The following is a 10,619-nucleotide window of genomic DNA, read 5'->3' on the forward strand; positions in this document are numbered from 1 at the left end:
CACACCTCGTACACACACTGTACTCACGCTCACACACTGTACACACACGCAACATGCTGGCTGGTTGCAGTATGGCGTGTAACTCCACCCATCCACCCAGTAGTAGAGAATGTGTGGAGAATTAGCAGGAAGAATGGGACAAAATAAACACTTGGCAGGCTAAACGCTGCCACTATGATCGGGAGATTGCTGGTTCGAATCCCATTCATGTAGCTTGCCATCAGCTACCGGAGACAAAATTGGCCTTGCTCTCTCTGGGTGGGTAGATGGCACTCTCTCTCCACATCACTCCTAGGGTGATGTCACTCAGCACAAGACATCTGTGAGCTGATGTATCAGAACCGAGCCGCTGCGTTTTGTATCAGAGTCACATGTATCAGAGGAGGCATGTGCTAGTCTTCATCTTCCTGGTGTGTTGGGGCATTACTAGTGATAGGGGGAGTCCTAATGAGGGGGTTGGGAAATTGGCCTTGTAAATTATGGAGAAAATAGGATAAAAATTATAAATATAATTTGATAATAAAATGAACACCTGAAACACTTCACTCTAGTAGAATCAGCTGATCACTTAAAATCTGAGGAAAACAGCAAAACAACAATAAATCAGAAATTTGTATGGCCTTTTAAAAGGTAAATAAGAGCGTTATAAAAAAGGTAAATAAGAGGATGTTATTTCAGCTGTAACTGGAAATATCTGCACAAAACGTGCCCAGCCATGTGGAGGCCATATGGTTACCTCGTGTTTACACCCACTCCCTATTCCCCTCGTGCTTCTCAGGCAGCAGCAGCCTGTCACTTACACAGACACAGAGACAGTGATGTGTATCTACTTCTTGTGTCAAGAATCAGAACATGACGTGATTGATTTAATTGCCTCAAGTGACATTGCACGTCCTGCGAATGTGCACATTGTGATGATGATGCTTAAACATTATATTGTGCAACACTAATACTCACTACTGTCTTTCTGTGTTTGTGTGTTTGTGTGTGTGTGTGTGTGTGTGTGTGTGTGTTTACAGGCCAAGCGATGAGAGACACCCTACAGTAACCGCTGATGGATACGTCGACAACCTGGCCGCTGCTGTGGATGCCATTCTGAAACATCGCTGCCCATAGGTCCTGATTAAAGCAATCACCAGTATCCACCTTCTGAGCCTCAAACTGACCATACACTGTTTAATCTAAATATTATACACACATATACAGTACACACATACAGTGAAAAGTTTGGACACACCCCTTCTCATTTCAGGTTTTAGCTCTTTAGCTTCTTCAAAGTAGCACATTTTGCTTCCTCTTGAGTCCACAGTTAATCCTGTTGGATGTGGTTCGTCCTTCTTGGTGGTATGCTGACATTACCCTGGATACCGTGGCTCTTGATTCATCACAAAGACTTGCTGTCTTGGTCACAGATGCGCCAGCAAGACGTGCACCAACAATTTGTCCTCTTTTGAACTCTGGTATGTCACCCATAATGTTGTGTGCATTGCAATATTTTGAGTAAAACTGTGCTCTTACCCTGATAGTTGAACCTTCACACTCTGCTCTTACTGGTGCAATGTGCTATTAATGAAGATTGTTCACCAGGCTGGTTTAATTTAGCCATGAAACCTCCCACACTAAAATGACAGTTGTCCTTTATAGCTTTTGAGTTTATAATATTAATCTACAATGTGGTAAATAATACAAGTAAAGAACATCTATTAATGAGAATATGTGTCCAAACTTTTGATTTGTACTGTATATATACATGTAGTTTATTAGAGCAAGTAGGAAAGTTTCACATTGGAAAGCACAACACTGACCTCACTGTTTTATGGCAGCGTCTAAAGTCTAATCAGAAGTTGTGTATTTTAAATGTCTTTATGGTTATTACTGTCACCACTTGTAATAAAGAGAGTGTTTAAAGGAATAGGCCAACCTGATCTGTTTTATGATCTGTATCTGTGGAACACTGGCCATTAAAAATCTGCTGCTGATTAAAAAAATAATAATAGTAATAATTATTGGCAATTACGCTATATACATTTAATGTAACATAAAACAATAAAAAGATTAAGTCAACTAGTTTAACTTGTCTTTATTTATTTATCAGACTTTTCAGATTTAAAGAGCTTTGAAAAAAATGAGACCACTTAAAATGAATGAGTTTCTTTGATTGTACCAAATAAAATAAAAAACTCTGGATTATAGTCAAGAGGAAGATGGATGATCACAAGCCATCAAACCAAACTGAACTGCTTGAATTTCTGCATCAGGAGTAAAGGCATAAAGTTATCCAAAAGCAGTGTGTAAGACTGGTGGAGGAGAACATGATGCCAAGATGCATGAAAACTGTGATTAAAAAACAGGGTTATTCCACCAAATATTGATTTCTGAACTCTTTAAACTTTATGAATATGAACCTGTTTTTTTCTTTGTATTATTTGAAGTCTGAAAGCTCTGCATCTTTTTTGTTATTTCAGCCATTTCTCTTTTTTTTTTGCAAAAAGTGCTCTAAATGGCAATATTTTAATTTGCAATTTGGGAGAAATGTTGTCCTGATTGCATTGCATTAATTTTTCCCATAGATCTTGATGTATTAATGACGGGAGATTGGGTCCACTGTGCACACTGTGTCTTCTCCAGCACATAAAGAAAAGGGTGCTAAAGAAAATGGGAGGGTGGTTGTAAAGATCTGATCACAGTAATGAGAGTTGTAACATCTTGAGCCAGGCTAAGGGAGGTTTTTAGTAATTTTTTGCAGTATTTTTCGGGCCACAGTAAAGGGAAGTTTAACAAAGGATTTAAACTAAGTGGTTTGTGAAGTTTTAGGCCACTACAAGGGGATTTTGTACGTTTTTGGAAGTTTGGGAGCACACATTAAAACTACAAAAGGGGAACTTAGGATTCATGATACTTGGTATAGTGTATGTTGTTGTTTAGAGCTGGTGTGAACAGTTTCTCTGCTCAGACTGAACACATCTGAAGCATGCAGGCGGTTCCTGTGTGTTTCAGGGCGTAAAACACAGCGGTGTGTTTCAGTAACGCTGTAGTTTCAGCGCCGGGCTTTACGAGGAACTTGACGAGGCGCTGACGTGAGAAGAATGCATTCTAAGTGAGCTGTACGATGTTGACATTTTTTTCCTGTTCATTCAGTGCAGGCTGGCAGCGTGTGAAAGAGCCCTGACACAAGAGAGTGTGAAAGGAGACTTCGTCAGGGCCTTAAGACCTAAGTGTGTGTGTGTGTGTGTGGTTTTTGGCCTAAAACCATTCAGAGTCAGAATGGAAGGTTTGCTTTACGAAGGCCAGCTGTATTCAATGAGAAGTTGTATGTGTGTGTGTGTGTATAGACATGTAGTTTAACACGATGTTATGATTATGGCGGGGAAATTTTCCAACTATAATCATTGTGAAGATATGGAGCATACTGCAAAAGAGGAAAGGAACACACACACACATGCACACATTGCAACATACAACACCAGTCTTACTAAGGCTTTGTTCACATTACAAGCCACATTGTTTAAATTTTTTTCTCAGATTTGGCTATCCTGACTGTTCACATTCACAAATGTAACTGACCTATATCTGTGTGCAATGTGAACGAATCTGTCCCTGAAACGCCTCACATGCACACATTGATACGTGTATAAACATCGCCATCTTCTTTACCAATGACAAAAAAACTATTTGAGAGATGGCTCGTATCTTTCCGAAGGGAAATGGATGTTAGCAGCTCATATGTGGAGCATCTTTTGCTCGAGTGGAGAGTAAACAGCAGCACCAGTAACAGCAAAAACTGTCCCTGTCCTGTTGCTAGTGTCTCTAACTGTCCTGCGTAGCTCTTTAACTGTCTCGCTGAGCTCTCTAACTGTCCTGCATAGCTCTTTAACTGTCTCGCTGAGCTCTCTAACTGTCCTGCATAGCTCTTTAACTGTCTTGCTGAGCTCTCTAACTGTCCTGCATAGCTCTTTAACTGTACCGCGGAGCTCAGCTACTGCCCTGCGGAGCTCAGCAACTGTCGAGCAGGGTTTAGCAACCGTCTGCTGGAGCTCTTTCACTGTCGCACGGAGCTCTTTAACTGTACTGCGGGGCTCAGCTACTGTTAAAGAGCTCCGCGAGACAGTTAAAGAGATCCGCAAGACAGTAGGTGAGCTCCGCTAGACAGTATGAGCTCCGCGAGGCCATTAAAAAGCTCCGCCCAACAGTAGCTGATCTCCGCGAGACAGTAAAAGATCTCCGCGACACAGTAGCTGAGCTCCGCTAGACAGTATGAGCTCCGCGAGACAGTAGACATAAAAAAGATGTCCGAAGACATTTGGCCATAAAGGGGAAGTTTCTCAGATAGGGATTAGGCCTAGTCCTGGACTGCAACACATTTTAAATGGAGATTTTCCATTAAAATGAAAAATATAGTTTACAACTAGGCCTAATTCCAAATCCAGGAAACCAACCCACAGTGTATTTGTATGGATAAATGAAGTGGTGAAGCCAGTACGTATTTAAAAAGCTCCAGAAACCCACCAATGAACACCATGCATAAATCATTACATTCTTCACACATCCGAAACTTTGTTCTGGCCCAAATGCCGAAAACACTCAACGTTTACAACAGGTTACAGAGTCCAGATAAGATTAGGACGCTCAGGTTCTTTATACAGCCATCAGCCCGAGGTACACTGCAGTCAGGAAACACACTCCAGACTCCTCCGCCTGTAAAACACATCGCTTTACTGAAAGTCTGGGAAAATCCATCATCGCCTTCCAGTCCCCAGAGCGTTAAAACACCTCAGCTTACGATACGCACAATGACAATGACTGAAGCGAGAGGAGAGGTTGTGAGGGATTCTGAATATTCAGTTCAGACCATGTTACAGAAAAAGTACTTTTAAAAATTTTAGAAAAGATAATTGACCCTTGCCATTATTTTTAGTACATTTAAATGACTTTATTGATCACCAATATCTTTCTCCAATCATTATCATTTTATCAAATCATGTCTATTACACTTTAATTTATGGAAGCAGATATATATTTTCAAAGCATATACATATCTGTAGCTTAAATACAAACACTATAATGACAGAAATATTGTATTGAATATTCAAATGTATTGAATAGTTGACTTTTATTTTGTTTATTAAAAAAATGTCATCCCTTGTAAAAAAAAAAAAGGATTCATATAAGTATATTTTTTAAAAGTGTAGTTAACATGGAAAAGTACATACTTTTAACATTAAAACTAAAACATACTCACATACATAGTCAATGTACTTTTTTGGAACAACTTTTGGCAACTTGAAATGTACTATTGTACTAATGGGTATTGATGCACATATTGTGTACACCATAATGCTTCTGGAAAAAAAAAACTACATTAAAATGCACTTTAAGCAGTATTTTATATCACTACATACAGTATATTTTCTATTAACACAACATATAATTTAAAGCCTATTGATTAAAATGACATATTATGAAAATACAGAGAAAGTATATTTTATGTTTTTAATAAGGTTTGAGAAATTGAAAATGCACTTTAAGTATTCTTTATCTATCATTTGTTTAATGCTCTCAAGTATTCTCCCGTATAACGCAATACATACTTGCATTAAGTTTGATTAACTTGTACATAAAAAATGAAATATCTGTAATCATGTTAAATACATATATATATATATATATATATATATATATATATATATATATATATATATATATATATATATATATATAGCTAATATATTTCTGTATTTGCACTTGACATCTCTGGGCTTTTAAAATACCCTGTGCCCTTTATTACTGAAGCCAGATTCTACTGAGCAGGAACTTGTCTCAGCTGGATCTCGTTAGTGGTTCAAGGAATAGCCCCAAAGGAAAGGAGCAAACAGGACAAAAGGGTGACAAGTGGTTTCTATGGTTTTGCTATGTGGTTACTATGTAACCTAGGTAGGTGTTGGGTGGTTTCTATGGTGTTCATTGCTATGGTTTCTTACGTATGTACTATGGTTTTGCTAAGTGCTTGCTAGCTGGTTACTAAGGTCTTCTTGGCCATTGCTATAATGTTGCTATGGCGCTGGTCGGTAGGAGGTTGCTATGATATCTCGGGTAGTTACTGAGATAGTGGTATTGCTTGGTGGGATTGCTTTGGAATCCTGGTGGTTACTACGAAGTTATGAATTTATAAAGAGGTTTACTAAGAGGTCGCTATGATTTTTATGTGGTTGCTATGGTGTTACAGTGTGTTGAGGTGGTTGCTAGGCAATTGCTGTGGCATCCCACAAAGTCACTATGGTCTTTCAGAATGGTGCTTCGATGTTGCCAGGTGATTGCTGTTGTACCCTTGTGGTAGGTTGGGTGTATATAGTGTATTTGTATCGTTATGCAATTTGTGTTGGTGTCCCAATACTTTTGCTCATATAATGTAGGAGATACATACTGAAGCGTACAATGCTAAATAACTCATACCTTCACACACACACCCACACACACTCTCTTTTTTTTCTCTTTCACACACACACACACACACACATTCACACACAGCTATACTCCTCTCCGTGGCATTCCCCATTCTTGGCTTTCACTCTCCTTAAACAAACACATCATTATGTCATTTCCTGTTCGGTCTGGCCAACGCCACTGGGACAAGACAGGAAGCTGCGTGTGTTTGTGTTGTACAGGAATGGAGTTTTCCCCACTTTCTCCAGCGTCACTATGTTTACAATGCACTGGGTTGTCAAGGCAACCCAAACCTCCCTATTACTTTTCTGTTAGCATTCTCTTTATTGTGCTTCCATTTACTGGTCTCTTTATTAGAAACACCTTTATTATTTTCTGCACTGGCAACTTTATTAGAAGCACCTGCACTCTTACAGTACAACCAGAGATGTATAAAGTACCAGAGACCCAGAAGTAGGGGGATTCATTAAGCACCACACTTAAGCAGAAGTACTAAAGTATTCAACATTTTTGTAATTAAGTATTGCAAGTAGTTTATTCTAAAATTGACTACTCAAGTACGAAAAGTAAAAGTACAATATAGTGGTATATAGTTGGAATGATTTGTAACAGTTTTATAATTGTAACCAGTAACGATGCAGCTTATAAAAATGTAAAAATAAAGTAAAATATATAGTAAAGTAAAAGTGGAAGGAGGAGAAAAAATAATACTTCAGTAGATACAGAAACAGCATTTTAGTACCCAAGTACAGTAGTGAAATAAATCTACTTCATTACTATGCATCTCTGAGTGCCCTGTACTTGCCACTTTATTGGAAAACTCTTACTTTGGTCAAGAATTTAGATACTTAATAATAATCTGACACCCCTACGACCCCAACACCCTCACACTGTACCCACTGTACACCCCTAAACACCTTCTGTTTAAAAGTTGTATGCATGTTGATAATTGTATGACTTCACTGCACAATTAAACACACACACCTGTGTTTGGAAGAGGCAGGTAACCCATGGTGATGGAGTGTTGTGGTAAGTAGGTGTCATTGTGTCCACTTTCTCACACAAACACAGTTCAGACTTACTGAGACTACAGAGAGAGAGAGAGAGGGAAGTTAATGGACCAAATCATTTAAAGTGAACAATGTTTGTGATGATGCCACAGCAAACTTTTCATCCCCGTTAAATGTTCATTTTTTTTTTTTGGTATTTAATCTATGTTAAAATCATTTTGAATGATTTTCACTTCTGTGCATCCCTAGCTGTAATATTATATTTTGCGCACTATCAATAAACATTTATTTTCTGGTCTATTTTCATACATAAAGTGCACTGGATTATAAGGTGCATTTTAATCGACACTAGTGAGGAACAAGGGTGTCGCCATGTGTCAGGATCTGCAGGCAGGAAGACGAGGAGGCGGACGTAATCGCAGGTAAGAGATAAGTTATAGATTTATTAAATAAATAACAGATAAACAAATAAACAGAGAACAAAGAAACAAACAAAAACAAACGGGCGACACTAGAGAACATAAATAAACAAGGAATAAATAAGAGATAAACTAACAAACAGAACTGAACAAGAAACAAACAAGAAGATATAAATATAAATAGAAGAACACGAAGGCTATGAGAACAAGCAAATGCTGAGAGAGAAAAAACGACAGGAGTTGGTGCAAAGACCGACGAACACTGACTGAAACACTAGGGCTATATAACACACGGGAAGTAGAAAAACTTGGGGCTAGGGGACGGAGCTACAAATTAACACAGGTGGAAAAGTACTGACACAGAAACACAGGAGCACAGGTCACATGGACAGACAGAAAACAGGGCCAGGAGGTGACACCATGTTCCCTTTTTAATTGGGAGGCTGGAGGAAGTAAACAAAGTAAACAAAAACTGTAAATCTTAAACAATAATAATAATAATAATCTTTTAAAGTCAAACGAATGCTGGATGTTAATCTACTCAGATTTCTCTCCTGAGTTTATTTGGGTGAGTTAAGCGCTTCCGTTTATTTACAGTAAGCTTAGATTTCCAGTATTTTAGCAGGGTTAGCAGCAGCGCTAGACGCGGTTAGCAGCAGAGCTTGCTGGGATAGCAGCACTTAGCAATGATAAACGCCGCCCAACAGCAATACACTGAGGAACCCTGAGTGCTCCGGTATACCAGGGTGATATTAGCAAGCGGTTCATCTCACAGAGCTTGTTTTAACATGGAAAAATTCAGGCTACAGTCTGATATACTCACCTCTGAACAGAGAAAGTGCTAGCACTGTGGTTAGCAGCTAATGCTAATAATGCTCAGTGCTAATACCTCGGTGCTGAAGAAACTTTACTGAAACTTCCGTTTAATGCTGTACTTCAGAAGAGTGGCTTTACTGCTCCTTAATACCTGTCTAGTAAAATTCATATATAACTGAATTATAAGGCACACTGTAAATCTTTAGGAAATTTAAATTAATTTAAGCACGCCTTATAGGGAGAAAAATGGTATTCGATTGCCCTCAGCCCTATAAGAATGAGAGTATTAGTAAGGACATGTACAGTACAAGCTAAAAGTTTGGACACACCCTCACTTTTCCAATGCGTTTTCTTTATTTTCATGACTATTAACATTGTGGATTCTCACTGAAGGCATCAAAACTATGAATGAACACGTGGAGTTTTATGCGCTTAAGAAAAAAAGGTGAAATAACAACAGAAAAATATATATTTTATTCTAGTTTCTTCAAAATAGACACCCTTTGCTCTGATTACTGCTTTGCACACTCTTGGCATCATTCTCTCAATGAGCTTCAAGAGGTGGTCACCTGAAATGGTTTTCCAACAGTCTTGAAGGAAGGAGTTCCCAGAGGTGTTTAGCACTTGTTGCCCTTTGCCTTCTTCACTCTGTGGCCCAGCTCACCCCAAACCATCTGGATTGGGTTCAGGTCCGGTCACTGTGGAGGACAGCTCATTTTTTATTAAGTACAGAAAACTCCACATGGGTTCATTAATATTTTTGATGCCTTCAGTGAGAATCTACAATGTAAATAGTCATGAAAATTGGAAAAGCATTGAAAAAGAGAAGGTGTGTCCAAACATATGTTACATAATTAGTGATGACACTCCAACTCATCCTAAAAGTGTGGGATGGAGCACTATCATCACTCCAAAGAGCCTTACCATTGCCATTAAGCATAATGACCCGAGGATCATGTGATAAATTGTGTTTAGAGATTTTTGTGTTAAAAAAAGGAATTTAAAGGGTTTTTAAAGAACTTTTACTTTTAAAAGTGAAGATTGTCAGAAACCTCATAAATCAGTGTTTTAAATATTTCTGAATTTCTCAGAGAGTGAGGCAAGCTTTAGACCTACTGTTAGCAACATGCTTACAGTAATTGGTAGGGTATAAGTTTTCATTTCTTGTTAGATTTTTAACTTGTTGATACTTGGAGTTTTGTAGCTCCACTGCTAGACTAAAGAACTAAAGAAGCACCGGACATGCCTTTAAAGATTAACCTGTGGACCTCGTGCTGTTTTAAATCAGGCCATTCTTCAGCAGGCCTCGTCTGGTGTAACAGAGTGGGAGTGAGAGCTGATAAATGTGCCTCTGCAGGAGTGCGTGTCGTAAATCACTCTCGGAAGGCTTTCTCTGCACTCCCCAGGTGGGCATTGTGTCTGCGGTGAAGGATAAATGGAGGGATCTCAGTGGAGAGTGGAACACGGTTTGGAGCTCATCCAGACCTTAATCTCATGAGCTCTTCTTAGGAACAAATCTAGAGCCGGAAAGAGTGACTGTGATTAAACTACCACAGTAGTAAAGCTGTTCACCATCTACTTTCATTTACTTTATCAGGTGGGTATAGATGGGTATAGGTAGGTATAAAATAGGTATAGGCAGATATAGATCTGCATATGCAGGTATGAATGGAAAAAAGTAAAGTATTGGTGAGTAAAGATAGGTATAAGCAGTTATTAGTATAGATGGTTCAAGCATGTTCAAATGAGTACAGGTAGATATATATATATATATAGGTGCATCTCAAAAATTTTAATATCATTGAAAAGTTACTTTATTTCAGTAATTTAGTTCAAAATGTGAAACTCAAAAGTCAGTATCTCAGAAATTTAGAATATTATATAAGACAAATTGGTACTTTAGGCAGTGTGGGCAGTGCACCAAGTCCTTTGG

At 38.5% G+C, this 10,619-nt stretch overlaps 1 protein-coding gene across 1 annotated transcript in view; it reads left to right on the forward strand.

Annotated features, from left to right (window-relative positions):
• LOC103042653 (phospholysine phosphohistidine inorganic pyrophosphate phosphatase) overlaps positions 1–2,067 on the forward strand; it is a 49,097-nt gene extending 47,030 nt beyond the window's left edge. Inside the window, exon 7 of the mRNA XM_007238987.4 lies at positions 1,020–2,067. Within this exon, the coding sequence (XP_007239049.3) occupies positions 1,020–1,116 (97 nt within the window). The 3' untranslated portion in view covers positions 1,117–2,067. The remainder of the gene's footprint in view (positions 1–1,019) is intronic.
• Positions 2,068–10,619: the final 8,552 nt, after the last annotated feature.

The sequence above is a fragment of the Astyanax mexicanus genome, chromosome 15 (genome assembly GCF_023375975.1).
Source record: "Astyanax mexicanus isolate ESR-SI-001 chromosome 15, AstMex3_surface, whole genome shotgun sequence".
Classification (NCBI taxonomy): Eukaryota; Metazoa; Chordata; class Actinopteri; order Characiformes; family Acestrorhamphidae; genus Astyanax; species Astyanax mexicanus.